We start from the raw sequence: 18,265 nt of genomic DNA, 5'->3' as shown, positions 1-18,265 counted from the left end.
TAAAATATTCCATAATATTTGGAAAAAAAAATGATGATGAAAAATGATTAGCCCTGCTGTATATATTTTTCCCTCAAATTTTATTTAACGGAAAGAAGATTCAACACAATTCTAAAGATGATAGTTCAAATAATTTCTAATGACAGATTTATTTTATCTTCACCATGATGACAGTACATAATATTTTACTAGATATTTTTTAAGGATGCAACGGTTCTTAGTAAAAAACCTATTGTCCCGTTGTCCTCCCATGGTTCGGTGTACCCTGTGATCCGCTGTTCAAAATATGCATTATTAATATCTATTTGTTAATAAAATCCAACAGCAAAAACAACTGCAACAAAGCATTTCCTCCTTTGTACGCCTCCGATTACCTTTCACGCTCATTTCACATGGAAAGACCTGTCTAATAATCACCTCTTAATAATTAAATCTGTTGACATCACGTTTCCTCACGTGTCAGTGTGTGTGTGGAGTTTCTGTGGGTTTTAGCATGGCAAGTGAAGGAGATACAGCACAAATGCAGGTGAGATCAAACCACAATGCATTGCACTCAGGGTTTTAACAGACACAAAAACATAACAAATGCCTTTTTTGTTGTTGTTGCAAAGATAGCCTAGATCAGTGATCACTAACAGCCAGATCGAGGTTTGTGTCCAGACCCGGAAGCGCCCCATATGGACCCGGACATACAGCAGGTCTGTTTCTTCTGCTGGGTGTTCTTCCTCACCCAATCACTCCCGCTATTCACTCCATTTACCCGCTGTCTGCTAAGAACAGTTTTCTTCTCGACTGACTGTTCCCGCTGAATTAAGAGAGAAGAGCCGAACACTCTCTCTTTGCTTAAGGTTCATTCACAATGATGGTGCTAATAAATGAAACAGAGCTCTCTTGAATCATAATAAAATCATATAGAAATTATAAATAAAAATGCGTTGTTGCCTTGGTAATGCACGCATAACGTAAACAGAAGTAATCAATACTTTAAAAGTGCTCAATTATTAAGATGTGTTGACATAACTATTATCTGCATAATTTGTTGAGACTGTTGAGTCGAGATGTAAAAAAGAAAAAGGGTAAATTTATGCGATTTCTCTTTTTTTAAGCATTTTATTAGCACATACAATTTTCAAAATGCCCCACTTTTATTTAATTATGCGAAAACATGCAAATCCATAAGTGTGTGTGTGAAGCTGTTGCATTATCAGGTGTTTGTTAACCAATAAATATTTTTTATTGTTCTTTGAATTATTCTGTAGGCATTTTTTTCTAAGCACAAACCTTACCGTACATACCGAAACCGTGACCTTAAAACCGTGATACATACCGAACCGTGAGTAGATTGAACCATTGCACCCCTAATATTTTTCAAGATACTGATATTCAGCTTAAAGTGCAATCAAAAGGTTTTACTAGGTTAATTAGACAGGTTAGGCAAGTCATTGTACCACAGTGGGTTTGTTCTATAGACAATTGAAAAAAATATTGCTTAAGAGGGCTAATAATATTGAACCTAAAATGGTTAAGAAAATGAAAAACTGCTTTTATCCAAGTCAAAATAAAACAAATAAGACTTTCTCCACAAGATAAAAATATTATAGGAAATACTGTGAAAATGTCCTTCCTCTGTTAAACATCACTTAGAAATATTTAAAAAAGAAAAGAAAAAAACAATCACAAGAGGGCTTCGACTGTATGTATTAATATCTGATGTGAGTGTTAATTATTCTTAAAAACAGTGTGGGTGCCCTTAATTTGCATAATCTGGTTCTCAGTAACAAAATAGCTAAAAAATCTAATAGTACACATCAAACTTTATATGTAGGGATTAAAGCTAAGCTGATTTAATTTTTATATACCGTATCACCATCAGTTTTAACAGCTGAAAAGTCCATGTCAGTAACACACTCAGTTCTAACAGCCCTCAGAGGATTTGGTTGCTCTGACTGGATCAATTTAACAAGCATCTAATCAATACAACCTAATGACTGTGTCAGTATTGTGGATCCACTCAGAGGATCTGCAGCAGAAACCCAAATGTGACTCAGTCTGGCCTTTGGGGCTGAAGGTTGACAGTGGAATAGTTGACTTCAATCCACACAGAAAATGAAATATATCTTATTAACTTTCGGCCTCTGCTCAACATGAAATATTAAGGCTGCACGATATTGGAATAATCTGGCATTGCAATATTTTGTTTTGCTTTGATATGGATGTCATTTCACAAGATGAGTTGAATAGATCTATTTGGAAATATTCAAATCATTTGGATTGACTAGGATAATCAAGTCTTTTTCTATGCAGTGGATCTACATAAATCATAATAAATTACAAGCAAAAAATAAATGAATAAACAGTGCTTCATGTTTTTTTTTTCTGTAGAGTCTAACAGTATTTAAACAGATATTGAACAATCAAATGTAAAATTTCATGATAGCCATGCAATATTCTGCAATATGAGAACTCGTATAGCCTCCTCACCCTTGTGTATTACTCCGCCCACATAGAGTGACGGCAGATCAATAAACTCGCATGTATGTATGTATGGATGTATATATTTTGTGTTGGCCACTCTTTGTATAACCCCGAGTTACTTTTTAGTTGGCCATCTGTTTGTTTCTACTGTGTCTCCTGTTTTCAATACTGCTGACTAGTCCAGTAAAAAGAAAGAAAGAACAAATGCCTGCATGTGTTTAACGTTTTTCCTTATCGCAAACACAACAGTAATCTGGTAGTGCATATGCTGCTTTGGCTTTTTCTGGGTTAATTATTTTGATCTCCCGATTGCAACAGAGAAATACTGGGAAATCTCTTTAGACTGATGGCATTTCATGCCGTTCTGCCTTATAATCTTAAAGTTTCAGCAAAATCAGCTGTTTTGTCATCACTTTAAACATTACACAAGAGATTAATTTAAACACTAGCTCTAAAGTGACGTTGGAGAAGTAGTATTGTAATGTGTGTATTTGCATTAGTCACATCACATTATTCAATTATTTATTAAATATATATCCTTAATAAATAATTGAATAATGTGATGTGACTAATGCAAATACACACATTGCGATATCAATGCTCTATATTGTTCAGCCCAACAAATGATCATATTATATGGTTTTGAGGACAGCTCATAATTAATTAATAGTTTTATTGGACTGTTGAAGAAAAAAAAGCACTGAATTAAACATAAGCTCAAATATTCAGCAAGATTTCTCCTTTTGTGGAACCTTTCAGTGTTCAAAGACTTCACAGTAAGCAAATGATGATAGAATTCTCATTGACAAACTCTACTAAACATATTTAAAACACAAACGCTTGCTCTCCCTCTTTAAAAAGAAGGCTTTCTGTTCCCGTCTCTCACCTTCCATGACGTAGACGAGGGAGCCCACATCGCCTTCTTTAATAATACAGCTGTTTTTGTCATAGTCCACTGGATACATACAGTCCACGATCTCCTGGATTTGAGACATTTCCAGATTCTTCATGAAGTCATTGTCCAGGATAGCTGACTTGATCAGATCCTTTGACCTGTACAGTGTGGAGAAAAAAAAGATGTTTTTTAAAGCAGTTAAAAAAAGCCGTAATGAAAAAAAAATTGAATACTGTACACAGCTCGGTATACACTAGATCAGTGGTGTCAAAGTCAATTCCTGGAGGGCCGGAGCCCTGCAGAGTTTAGTTAAAACCCTGCTTCAACACACCTATCTGTAGGTATCAAACATGCCTGAAGTCAATCAGATCAAATCAAATAAATTCAAATCACTTTTATTGTCACATCATTAGCAGCACGTGTGCTATGATGAGTGAAAAGCTTAGGTGCTGGCTCCAGACAGTACAAAATACAGTGCAAATAAAAATGGCAGTGCAAAATACAGACAGTGCAAAATACAGACAGTGCAAAATACAACCACAGTGCAAATACAACAGCATACTCACCAAAAAATAAAACAGGACAATGTAAAATTGACAACGATATGTACAATTAGTTTGATCAGGTGTGTTTAATTATGGTAGGAACTAAACTGTGCAGAGCTGCGGCCCTCCAGGAACTAGCTTTGACACTTGTGCACTAGATCGACTGAAGATCGATGGGTTGGTTCAGGCTTAATTTCTATTAATTTCTATCATTTTGGACGGGGTCGAGCCGGGCTTGCACAGTAAATGAAGTCATGTGATGCATTTCAATTAGCGTGAGAAAGTAATCAAATTATTTGTTAAAACATTAAAATCCATCGCTGCAAAGGTGACGAAGAAGTTAAAAAGAGCGAGCTTTGACTCCGGTCAGGCCAGCCACCAGTTAAAAAGGAACGGTCGATTCTAGCCGCCAAGGTATTTCAGCGGTCGCTCATACACTGCATATTACAGTAAAGCGCTAAACAGCAATGTATAGAAAGCTGACAGGGAAAATGACTAGGTCACTCGCTACATTGAAACCGCTGTCATGGAAAATGAAATGGATGTTGGCTGGTGGAAGATGAAAAACCCTACCTAAAACTTGCTAAATTAACCAGATCAGTACTATGCATCCCGGCCTGTAGCAGCAGCAGCAGTAGTGAAAGGGTGTAAAGCCATTTACATTGGATTTAATGATGTTTCTACACAAATTTATTTGTATTTAATTAGTTAAGACAGACTTATTTTTATTGTTGGCCAATTTAAAGGCTAAGTGTATGTAGCTAAGCCTATTTAGGGTGCTGAGATGTTAAGATGTTACAGAGGACTTATTTTATTCCCTTGTTCCAACTTCCAAGCTGCCTATAGCCTACATCTGTTATGAATAACTTATGTTAAAACATGTATAAACGACTCATTCTTGAAAAAAGGCAAAAGGGCTGTGTGCATGTGCACATTTGAATAATGTCAGGCTGTAAACAGGTTCAGGCTTTTAAAAAGCTGTCAATCGAAATGTACTTGTCGAGCTCGGGTCGAATTCTGCTAACTTTTATGGCCCGATTACAGCTCTACAGTGCACTAAATACTGACAACTATTTAGAAAAAAAAAAAGAAAAACAATGAACATTAGTAAACTTCTACATTATTATCAAATGACCTCATAACTATATGGAAATTTCCACTGAGTGGTACAGTTCGGTATAGTATGGTATATGATACGCTTTTTTTGTCCATTTTTAAGATATCAAAAAGGCTAATAACCTTTTGGGTACCCTTTCTAAAGGGTATCTAGCATAAATGTCCACTTATTAGATTTAATCTTTACATTTGGCAGGAAAATCAAACTATGAGTAAATAAAAAAGATCATATTTACTGATACTAAAATAGCTGATACCATTATAAATATTACTATGCATAATAATATACACTACAGATATACTAACAGCTAAATGAAAGTATGGTAATCCGAACAAAGCCAATTAGACAATTCAAGAAAAAATCCACATGGAGAGTGTGTTAAGAAAGGATTAAATGAAGAGGTTATTTACAATTAAAATAAACAGACAAAGTCTCTTAGTCTAGCTGTACGTCACAGAAAAAAAGAAAAGAAAGAAAAATATATAATAATAATCAGAACACTGAGAAAATAAGGATTTCAGAGGTTTGTCCTGCACACACACACACACACACACATGCACACACAAATAAACAAAGTAACTGAAAGTCAATGTAACCTCCCACACAGGGACTCGGTAATGAACACTGTCTGAATCCCACCTCAGAGCAAGATATTTTCAAAGATTATTCTATGAGATATCAGATATCCATCAGTTCTTTTTCATAAAAAAATATCTCACTAATGTGCAGAGGCTGCCTCGTGAAAAACAGAAACACTAGGGCTCTGGAATAAAACACCTTTGAGCAGTCAAGCAGAACTTCTTAAGAGTGGGATCGATTTGATTAAAAAAAAAAATAGTGGACGGAGCGTTCTGGAAACTTGTTAGGCAAAGTCATTATGTAATTCAGTTCATTATTTATGCAAATCCATTTAGTTCCCCAAATGACATTTAATTACTCAAGTGATGGTGGATGGAAAAACCTGGTTTGATGTGATGGAGTGTGGTCTTTAAATCTCATTATCACTGTTTATATGACACTTCCGAGCACTCCTCAACAAAAAGCCTATCATTTTGACAGCAGCTCCTCTGTTTTTGTGGACCTGGACTTATGCCAGACAGCTGATTTAGTTGCTAAAACCCACAAACGCTCACCTATGAACCACAGCGTGTTTACATTTCACAGACATACTCCATCGTGAGCAGAAACAGAGCTTTTTTTTCTTTTTAAAGATGTCTGCAGCACTTTAGGAAGAGCTTCTTTCATCTGGCTCAAACACACATAGACAGTCTAAGTATTGACTTTAACTAAAGAAGCAAAAGTCTTCATTTGTTTTTAGTTTAATCTCATTGAAGTTTTAGGACAAACAACTACTGTAAGATCTCCTGCTAACAGTTTATTTCATTGCAACAGCCTGACAGTAAGTGCATACTTAAAATCCGCCGGCGAATAAACAGCAGCCATATCACTTACATGAAGCCATTAAAAACGCCATCAGACCCCAGAAATGTAAACAATGAATGAATTAGTCTGTGCATTTGCATGACATTTGAATGTACAAGACATTTGCATGTCATGTACGCGTTTTGTTATTCAGTTTCACAACAAATATGGGTAATATGTGCCCAGGGCTACATATTTGAGAATAGTGAAATATGTACTCTGGACTACGTCTGCTTGCAGTTTTTGTTTTTACAAACTATTAGTGACTGCCGTGTACATGTTAAGCAATATCAAATACAATACTAGGGCACGTTTTCTCATAAGTGCAATTTCCTGCAAATCTAGCAGGTTCCTCTGTTTACATTTCTGCCTTTCTGGAATGCATCTGTGAGAGAAACTGGTAATATATGCATAATATATCAGCTTGATACCACCTGCCCCTTCTCTAATACCAACCAATAGTGTTTTCAAAAGCAAACTAGAAGACAAAAAGCTACGATATCACACTGCTTTTCTGGAGGGTTTGTTTTATTTGGTTTTAGTTTCACTTTGGTTCCAAGTCTGGCGCCATTATTTGTGAGTTACAGAGCAAAGCAATCACACCTGAAAAGCCATCCATACATTTATTGGTTCTCAAAAATGTAGCCCTGAGCACATTCTCAACGAGACTGTGTTGAATATCTTGCAAATGTTCTCAAATAATATAAAGGTGTTTTTACATTTATTAGATTTAATTTAAACTCTGGTGCAACTGTTTTTTAGCATGGTTCTTTTTAAAAAGAATGAACCTTCTGCAAATCTAATGCATACCAAACAAGCAGACTAAGAGCAAAGAAAAAGAGTTTAACTATTTTTTTAATTTATTCTGCTCCCATTTGACTGAAACATAAATGGCAACATGTAGAGCTTAATTTGTAAATTACGAGGTACCGGATCCGGCATGTTACCAGAAGAGGGAGAGGTAACACGGACGAAAATGAAAAACGGAGGGGGGTTGTGTCGTGGACGAAAGTGAAGAGCGGGGGGGTGGGGCATGGTAGGGGGGTCGCAGATGAAGTGAAGAGGGTTGGGGAGTCGCAGAAGAAAATGAAGAGCAGGCTGACGGGTTGGGGGTGCGTGTAAGGAGTGGGATCTGTAAATTGAGGTGCCGGGTCAGATTTCAGCGGTGCCGGATGCGCTACAAATTACGCCCAGGCAACATATACAAAAAACAAGTAATCAAACTGATAAAATAAAACTTGTCAGAAGATATGACCCTAGCTAACAATTGTATGTTATAACAACATTCCCGTAATGTTTCCATTAAGTTTTAAAAACAGTTTGTTTGAACATTATTAGAATGTCCAAACGTTGTATTGACATTATTGTTTGATTATAAGAACTTTATTTTCTTGTTTGACCAGGACGCCGGGGTTAAACTCCTCTCTTTTTTCCGAAGAACATCCTGGGATTTTTAATGACCACAGATAGTCAAGACCTCGGTTTGTCTCATCCTAAAGACAGCGCTCACTAAGCAGTATAGAGCCCCCGTCTCTAAGTATACTGGGATAATAGGACCCACACAGACCGCAGGTTGGGCGCCCCCTGCTGGCTTCACTATCACCACTTCTGGCAGCAACCTAGCTTTCCTATGTGTTATCCCATCTAGGTACTAACCACTGCTTAGCTTCAGTGGACGACCATTTGAGAGTTGCAGAAAGCTAGCTCCCGGCTTTCAGAACTTTTATTAATCACGAATAACGTTAAGAAAACTTTCTACAGACATTACGCAAAAACGTTTTTAACAACTTTGAGAGAACCTTTAGAGAGCATCAGCCAAACTTATGGAAACTTTACCTGTTAGCTAGGACCATACAATACACAGAATCCAAATGTTTTCTATTGCACTTCTGCTGCATTGTTTTGTAAGTTCTTTAAACTAAAAAGACTCAAATATACATAATTTTTTGCTATTATTTTAAAGTTGGTCACAGAATAGCAGTGTGAACACAAGGTAAACCATGAGCTCTTAAAGCACTAACATGAATTTTCCAGAAAATAAGTATGCTTTGACCCTAAAGTCTGAATAATCCTTTTAAGGTTGGATTGCTTTTTTAGGTGGATGGGCATCAGATAACAGTTAACAGATAAGTGTTACAAATATAACTCTTGCGGGTTTAATTTGATACCTACAAAAGTCACCATGTTAACCATAAACACATATATTATCTCTGTGCTCGTCTTGTGTGGTATTGTTGCTTTCCAGTCTGTGTTCATCTAAGGAAGAGTCAGAGGAGATATTTTACATCCAGTAAAAGCCCAGAGATCACTGGCCTCATTTACAGCAGAAGACCCCTGGATAACCCTGCTGCCAGTCTCTGTTTGACTCACTCACTGCCTTTTTCAAGAGGACATTCGAATCGCACAGGTCGACAGACTGTCTCCCTTAAAAGGACAAAGTATGCTGAGACACAAAGAAGAGAAAACTGGAGAAAGCCGTGGACATGGAGCTAAACATCTGCAATTAATGTCTTGTTTGTAGGGCTTTTGCTCGTCTCAAAAAAATTTAGAGAGAGTAACTTTACATAATGGATAATATAACCGTCTGCATATCAGAGTCTGCTGAAAAAAATGCTCATTTTTAAAATGCTATATGATGGTCTCATGAGGAAATTTAAAAAAAAAGTACTTTGCAAGTAGTACTAAAAGATAAATTGTTGACAGTTCAAAAGGGAAACGACTATTTATTGTTTGCACTTTGGTTTTGAAATCAGACTAAATAATTTTGGGCTCTATTTTACTGATCTAGGCGCAAAGTCTAAAGCGTAGAGCGCAAAAGCATTAAGGGTGAGTCAGAATCCACTTTTGCTATTTTAAGGACAGAAAAATATGGTTTGCGCCATGATGCATTGTCTGACAGGGTTGTTCTTATTCTCTTAATGAGTTATGTGCGTGTGTTTTGAACATAAAATGCATTAAACCAATCAGAGTCTCATCTCTCATTCTCTTTAAGAGTCAGTTGCATCACCCCATGGCACATTTGCTATTTACATGGTGGACTTTGCAAGTGGAAAACTGAGCACTTCACTAGCGAGAAAATAGTTAAGCACACCCATCTGTAGCAATGATAAAAAATGATCCTCCTCCATTCAGCATACCAATTATAATTACAAATTATAAGGAATACAGCCCACACACATTGGGAGGGAATCTCCTCATCCACCTGGATGATGCGACGGCAGCCATTTCAAGAGTTCACACTTGGCTGATGATTGATTATAAGCAAGTTTGGCATGCTGTTCCGGGAGAGAGCCCTGAGCGCAAAAGGTCTTTGAGCCCTGGGCTTCCTCCCTTTTGCAGGGTGAGAGGGGAGCCTTGAGCTCAGGTAGATCTCGACAACTCCCCCTTGATAAAAGCTGATGACTAAAATGAATGCTATGAAGAGAAATGCTGCAGGATGAAAGATTGACTGTAGTGCTAAATTTAGATTGATCAATTCACTTGTTGTGCATGTTTTTGGAATGTGGGAGGAAACCCGAGGACCCGGGGAAAACCCACGCGAGAAAAGATGCAAACTACGCCCAGAAACGACCACCGGTCTGTTAAAGGACTAGAACCGGTGACATTCTTGCTGTGAGGCAACAGTGCTAACCACTGGGCCACCGTGCCGCCCTTTGGAGGGAAAGGTGAAGAGGTAGGGGTGGATGGGGGGATTCTTTAAATTGAAGATGACTGTAGTGAAAAACCCTGGCTCTTTATAGTGGGTTAAGAATGACCAGATTGATGGATCATACATGCTGATGCAGAACCAGCCATGTTCAATCATAATCACGTGATCCTCTCGAAATTAGTTTATGAATAAACTTTACTTTTGCGCCAGACCACACACCAGCTGATTGGTGAAGAGGAGAAAGAGTGATGAAGCCAATTAGGATATGGGGATGGTTAGGAGGTCATGATAGACAGAGGCCAGCGGGCAAATTTGGCCAGGATGACCAAAGCTAAAAAATGACCAGCTAAAACCAACTTGACCAGCCTGGTTTAAGCAGGACATAGCTAGTTTTGGCTGGTCAAGCTGGTTTTAGCTGGTCATTTCCCTGCCTGACCAGCTAAGACCAGGCTGGAAATGGCTGGAAACCAGCCTGGAAATGGCCAAAACCCCTCTAAAACCAGGCTGGTCAACCAGCTAAAACCAGCCAACAATCCTAGGCTGGTTTAAGCTGGATTTTTAAGCAGGGACGTCACGGCTCCTGAAATATTTTAATTATATCTAAACAGCGAAAATAGGTAAAGTGTTGATTTTAATGGCACAAATCAGGCACAAACAAATGACACCAGTTTGGCACAATTTAGAGGAAATGGGGTGGAGAGTGACGTCACGGCTCCCGAAATATTTTGCTTATATCTAAACGAGGAAAACAGATACCGTGTTTATTTAAACGACACAAACCAGCACAAATCGAGCACAAACGACCTGTGCTGATTTGAAGTCATTTGAGCCACATGGGGTGGAAAGTGATGTCACACGGTCAAAAAAATACTGCTTAATATCTCAGACCACAAACCAGCACAAACGTTCGCTTTTGTGATACAAATCAGCACAAACGAATGACATCGTTTGGGGGATTATTTGTTTTTATGGCGTTCCAACTTCAAGGAGGTTACTTGTGCTTAAAGGTCCTGTGAAATTAAAATAAATTTTAATAATATTTATTTTAAATATATTTTAGTATCAATATTGTTAGTTTTAAAGATCTCTATAAGCTAGTGTGCTGCAAAACAATTTATGTCAAAATGTCAAAAAATTGACATTTAAAAGATATATGATATAACAATATCAACTTGTAAAGCTTGTAGTTTGTCACTTCTGCTCAAGTGGATCAATGGTTTTATTCATGTCACATCACACTACAGTCTCTCATCACACCATAACCAATCAAATGCTCTTTAGTATCAGACATGCCCCGCCCTCTACAAGATGCTTCTCATTTGATGTGCTTGATCTCAACCACTCTCACTGGCAGAGCTGTGAAGAAACAAAACACGATTGGCTATTTTTTTTAAAGGGGAGAAGGAGCTACATTATGTCCCTCCCTCTCATCATGGTTCAGTTGAGATTATGTCAAACATCAAATGAAAATGCACATTTCGAAGCATTTCAAGGGACCTTTAAACACGAATGAAACTAGAGAATGATTATGTATTCGCAGCATGAAATATGATTCTGAGGATCTGTATTGATTCACATAATCTGCCCTCACTGCATGAGCGCTCATTGAAAAAAGCCCTGAGCAGCTCTGTGGTCATCTGTAGATGCGTGTGTGTTAATGAGTTAATGGCCATATCTTCATCCTTTGTTTATTATGTCCGCTTTCTTGGCAGAATGCTAAAACAGGAAGCAAAGCCCGACTGCAGATAAGAGCTCTTTCCACACATGCAAAAACAACTTGGTCAGAAAAACGTATGGACCAGTTTATTTTTTGCATTCACCTTATTCTCTGTGGAAGAGCAGGCGCAGCCATTTGAATTATTTTCCCTCAAGACTTCCAGTCTCATTCGCTTCCATTCATTTTAGGGTGCTTTCACATCTGTAGCTTAATTTGGTCCGGACCAAGCGCAATAAAGGATACATTGTTGCATCTTCTGCCATCTTTGGGTCATTTTCACACCACACTGCTGGCTTTGGTCCGAACTAGTTGAAACGAACCAAAATGCAGTCATCTGACAAAATCCACATCTCTCATTGGCCAGATGTTGTTAAACATATTTCCTAAACTGCTTATTGATTGGTCAGAATTCACGTGCGGGAAAATGCCAGTGAACTCCCGCAGGTAAACAAAACCTTTTACTCTGGAGGGACGACTGCGCTGGCTGATTGTATCCCTGCTTTAGACAAACTATACATTTTGAGAATGAAGTGCGGCCGCGGCTGGAAAAAAGTGTTTAATGCATCACTCGTCACTTCAGGAGGAGCCGTGAATTAATTTAGCTAAACTGCGAAATGGTCATCTTCCGGAAATATTACCAACGATCCATCAGATAATGTTTTCCCCTCTCTCTGTTGGTAAAGCGCTGTCAACAAATGTTTTTCCTCTATATCCCATAATGCACAGCGCATCGGCCTACGGCAGCTGAATTAGTTCAAAACGTGTAGTACTTTTTGCGGTTGGACCTGTTTTAGTACGGATCATATTCTCACCACAAACAAACCGCTCCAGGGTTCATTTGAAAGCGTACCGAGACCACCTCTTCAAGCAGGTCTCAGTACGTTTATTTGGTCCGCTTTTGGTGCGTACTCGAGTACGATTGCTGCATTCTCACCTGCCCAAACGAACCGTACCAAAAAGGGAAACGAACTCTAGTGCGATTCAATCGAACTAAATAAGGCAGGTGTGAACGCACCCTTAGACGGTAAAAACTGCTCGTTTTGCAGCTTGATGTTGCAAACTGATATTTGCTTATTGTCTTATTCTGTTTTGTGTGTATAGTAGGGTTAGGCATCTAAGCTATAATGCCGATACGATACGCATCTCGATACAAAGAATACGATCCGATATATTAGCGATACATTTGTGACATATTGCGATGCAACATGATATGATTCACATCCATATCACGATACAATGCGATAATTCAGCACTAACTAATTAGATCAAGTTTATGAGATTATGTGAAAGAGGATGCTGTGCCATTGAATGAGTTTGATTATTTATTAACCAAGCAAAACCAAAACTTTTTTACAAACTGGTTGTTCTCTCAGAGCCAGGGTGTCAGTTTACAGTAGAGGGCCATTTTAGAACCTATAGCACATATTATTTAAGTATTTTCAAGATAAACAGAATGTATAAGTGCAATATATATTAAAATATATATATTTGCACTCTTTCAACATAAAGGTTTAGCATTGCACAACAAGAATTGTGATTTAACTTTTCAACTATGAAAACAAGTTTTACAAAGATATATTTTGCCACTGATTATTCAAAACTTAAGGTTGTGAACTAGCAGTGTTATGCTGCTTTGAAACATCACTGTCACTGTAAACAACAGGCTAATAAAAATATAACAAACCAGCAATCTTCTTGCTGTGAGGTGGTCAAACTACCCACTGTGCCACCGTGACACCCATTATTTTTATCATTATTATTATTAATATTATTATTATTATTATTATTATTATTATTATTATTAAATAAAAATTAACAGGAGGAGGTGTTTAAAACCGCCTAGGGCGGCATTATAGAGAGGGCGGCGTCCTCAGTTATATCCGCTCATAGGGCGGCAGAATAGAGGTCCGCGACCCCCGCGCGTCCTCAGTTATATCCGCTCATAGGGCGGCAGAATAGAGGTCCGCGACACCCGCGCGTCCTCAGTTATATCCGCTCATAGGGCGGCAGAATAGAGGTCCGCGACCCCCGCGCGTCCTCAGTTATATCCGCTCATAGGGCGGCAGAATAGAGGTCCGCGACACCCGCGCGTCCTCAGTTATATCCGCTCATAGGGCGGCAGAATAGAGGTCCGCAACACATCACTTCATTTTCATAACCGGTCACTTTCGTTTTCACATTGGGGTTGAGGGCGGCGTGATCGTCCTCTGCCTAGAGTGGCAGTTCAGCTTGCTCCGGCCCTGCAGAGGATGAACAATGCAATAACATCCGTTATTGGCGTAGAGCTCACAAAACTTTCGCGATTGTAAAAAAATTTTGCAATGCTTTTCTCACCACTTTTGGAGCTGGTAGCTACAGTTGAAGCAGTGCGAAAGCCGGGGATGCAGAAACACTGGAAGATGCTTTCACAACAACACCGTGGCGCCGCTTCAAGTGAGATTTCAGATTAGTCGTACTGCCCGCGTATTTTATAGATGCGCGGCACATTTTGCAAATTGCATCTGTCCTGTCATGTCGTCCATCCTTAAATCCATAATGTTGCCATACTTTAGATTTAAAACTCAGTGGGGAATAAAATGTTTGTTTTGCTTCTCGCGCTTTCTGAGGGCGCACCACTAGCTTCATCCGCACACCTGATACACTGAGTTGTAGCGTAAGTGTACACATCCGCAAATCCGTTGCTAAGGCTTACTTTATGTAGGTCGATTAAATTATGCGCCAAAAACAGGTTGACAACACTTGTTAATAAATAAAAAATACATTCTATATTAAAAATATAAGCTGTATCTCGGAAAAACCGATGCATCTCGCAAAAACCGATGCATCTCGATTTGCTTCCAAAATTTCATTCATCCTCTGCTGCTCTACCGATGCACTCGCATCGTGCACGCGCATGACCGCGTATCGATACATATCGATTAATCTTCCCATCCCTAGTGTATAGTCATGAAAACACTTGTTTGAAGAGCAAGTACACAGCAAAATCCTCAGAGTAAAATTTTCTCAGTTCAGAGAGTATTTGGTCCCTACTACCAAACAGGCTGGTAATAAGTAAAGCTGCTGTTTGTGAAGTTGCTTAAAGATCCTCTGCTGAGATTTTGAGAGATTCAATGGATTATGTTTCAGTTAATTTCATCTAAGGTTGTGACTGAAGTCAGTTATAGTTCTGTTCTTCTGTATATTAATATCAATCATCATATAATTTATCCTTTCATTGTTTCATTAACTTGAGTAACTTTAACTCAATTTAGAGAAGGATCAAATACTGTCTAAACTGACTAAATTTTACTCAGTGGATTTTGCTGTGTTTTCTGTCATTCATTATTCCTAGTCATTTCTTTTAGGCAGATGAATTGGAAGCTTCAAAACAATTACAAATACATGCACACTTTCGCATTGAAGAATAAAGTCAATAGGTTTCAGTTTCCTCTGCCCAATGATATCTCTTCCCTTCATAGTTTGTATTTAAAGCAACTGCTCGCTAATATAAAAAAATAATAATAATTTAAGCGAATAATTTATCTTGCTGTGTATGTATTTACAGTATTGTGAATATTTACTGTAGCATATACAGCAATATTTTTTTTACAGTGCAACTTTAAAATAGAGTAACATACTGCATAACTGTTCTATAAAATACAGATCATATTACAGTTAAATACTGTGTAATTTGTAGGGGTGTAACAGATCATGGATCACAACCCACAGTTCGGAACGCATGTGACCCATGGATTAATACCTTTTTTTTAAACTTGTGGGTTAATGCAACATTTATAACAATCGCAGAGAGAGTGATCCTCCCGCGTCATTAAAATCACGTTTGAAACCATTTTGGCCACAAATATAAAGATGACAGAAAAGGTTGTGGTGAGAGATTGTGATTGTAAGATTGTAAGAGATTGTAAACTTAATTCAAACCCGCACAACATGAATGATAAATTATATTGATTTGCATATGTTTAATTATCCTTCGAAGCGCTGCATTCAAATCTGTGACTGATTGAGAGAGATTTAGTTTTTACACTTTTTTAGTTCGTTACAAACAATCAAATAACACAGAAGTACTGGGAGAACAGTTGATAGTTCAGATATAAACGCTGATGTTTATGGTAAAGATTAAAATCACTGTTTAATGGAACTTAATGCTGGTGGATGTTCTAGCAATTACATTGTGTAACCAACAGGTGGGGACAAACAACCATCAAAGTTATGTCACTGAATAGACTGATTTCACGCGGCTGCCATTTTTAAAAGCGAAATCGAGGCTGCGGTGGGAAGAAACCCGTAGGTATCATTAGGAGTTACATAGGAACGTTGTGTAACTGGCTGCGTATCTTATCAGCGAACATAAAGTGACACAAATGTATAATTTCACAACCTTCCAATTAACCTGATGGTCCGTTCTAAATGAATGGTGAAAATAAAAAGGGATATCAGAGCTCATTTTCACCTAAGTTAAGGAAAATGACACTGGTTAGCTAACGTTTTCTTTCCTAAACACACATTTTAGATGCCATTTATCAAACTCGAGTTAATGAACTGATTCTTTCACTATATTAGACTTGTCACAATACTGAATTTAAAGAAAAAACGTCAATTAATGTTGGTCTAGATATTACACTCAAGAGCACAAAGCAAATATTTAGTTTGGTTCACTTGACTGAATAAAATGTAAAGACTTTTGTTTCATACAAGCTCATGGCTCACTCCTTGTGGAGATAAATCTGATACCTTTCATTAATTCATCTTCCTTTGGCTAAGTCTCTATTTCAGAGGTCACCACCGCGGAATGAACCGCCAACTATTCCAGCATATGTCCGCGAAACACCTATACACTCTCACATTTACACACACTCTCATACACTATGGCCAATTTTGTTTACCCAATTCAACTTTAGTGCATGTTTTTGGACTGTGGGGCAAACCAGAGCACCAAGAGGAAACCCTCATTGACACGGGTAAACATGCAAACTCCACATAGAAATGCCAACTGAAACAGTCAGGAGCTTATTGCTGTGAGCCACCATGCCACCTCTTCAACTAAATACATTGCAGTTTTAACTAAGAAACATGACAAAGTTTTAGTCTTATGTAAAGAAATCTAAAATCCAGAGGTCAAAATGTCCAATGCAGACATTCCTATTTCGGTGCAAAACGTGTGATCTCTGAGATCTCCAAAGACTTCAGAAAGTCCAAGTGTCAGAGAGGAACAAGTTCAGAGGAGACATTTCAATGAAGACTTCAAAAAAACGTTGAGTCTTTCATCAAAGGTAAATGCTAAAAAAAGAATAGAAAGAAACAAGATTCAATTATAAGACACCGTGAATGACATTCAAACGGCAAAAAGTAGTATGCTGAAAGAAATGTAATGGGTTATGTCATTTACTTGTGACATTTAGTCAAAGCAGAGTTTTCTATTTACATCTATTTCTACAGAAAAAAATGAAAGTAATAAGACAGTGGATATAATGCTGGATTGATGAACGCTTCAGCTAAGAAAGACATGAAATAAAGATGAATGGATTCCTTATAGAAAAATACAGTGCACAGCATAAATGAGTACACCTGATTTGAAAATTTATATTTGTATCCATTTCTCAGTGATATAGTTTGCTGCCTCTAAACTAATTAATTTTCTTATTAAACAGCTACATTCTTTCAAATAAGAATGTGGTCACCTAACATCTTTAGAAATAGAAAGATAATACATATACTCACCGGCCACTTTATTAGGTACACCTTACTAGTTCTGGTTTGGAACTAGTAAGGTGCTGCTTCAGAATTGTCTTAATCATTCGTGGCATAGATTCAACAAGGTACTGAAATATTCCTCAGAGATTTTGGTCCATAATGACATGATAGTATCACGCAGTTGCTGCAGATATGTTGGCTGCACATCCATGATGCAAATTTCCCGTTTAACCACATCTAAAATTTGCTCTTTTGGATTGAGACATGGTGACTGTGGACGCCATTTGAGTACAGTGAACTAATTGTCATGTTCAAGATACCAGTCATCCAGCTAGAAGTAGCCATCAGAAGATCGGTACACTGTGGTGATGAAGAGATAGACATGGTCAGCATCAATACTCATATAGGCTGTAGGGTTGACATGATGCTCAACTGGTACTAGTAGACCCAAAGTGTGCCAAGAAAATATCCACCACCCCATTACAACACCACCACCTGCCTGAACCATTTATACAAAGCAGGATGGATCCATGCTTTCATGTTGTTGATGGCAAATTCTGACGAATTCGAATATCACAGCAGAAATCGCAACTCATCAGACCAGGCAACATTTTTCCAATCTTCTATTATCCAATTTGGGTGAGCCTGTGTGAATTGTAGCTTCACTTTCCTGTTCTTAACTGACAGGACTGACACCTGGTCTGGTCTTCTACTGCTGTAGCATATCCATCTCAAGGTTTGACGTGTTGTGCGC

General features: G+C 38.0%; 1 protein-coding gene across 3 annotated transcripts in view; it reads right to left on the bottom strand.

The window, feature by feature from the left end:
• prkg1a (protein kinase cGMP-dependent 1a) overlaps window positions 1-18,265 on the bottom strand; it is a 147,308-nt gene that overhangs the window by 108,927 nt on the left and 20,116 nt on the right. For all 3 annotated transcript variants that reach the window (NM_201030.1, XM_087277707.1, XM_087277708.1), the window contains one exon: window positions 3,362-3,528. In NM_201030.1, the coding sequence (NP_957324.1) occupies window positions 3,362-3,528 (167 nt within the window). The remainder of the gene's footprint in view (window positions 1-3,361; window positions 3,529-18,265) is intronic.

Source organism: Danio rerio, chromosome 13 (genome assembly GCF_052040795.2).
Source record: "Danio rerio strain M-AB ecotype USA chromosome 13, GRCz13ab, whole genome shotgun sequence".
In the NCBI taxonomy this organism is placed as follows: Eukaryota; Metazoa; Chordata; class Actinopteri; order Cypriniformes; family Danionidae; genus Danio; species Danio rerio.
This window is presented reverse-complemented; position numbering and strand designations above follow the sequence as displayed.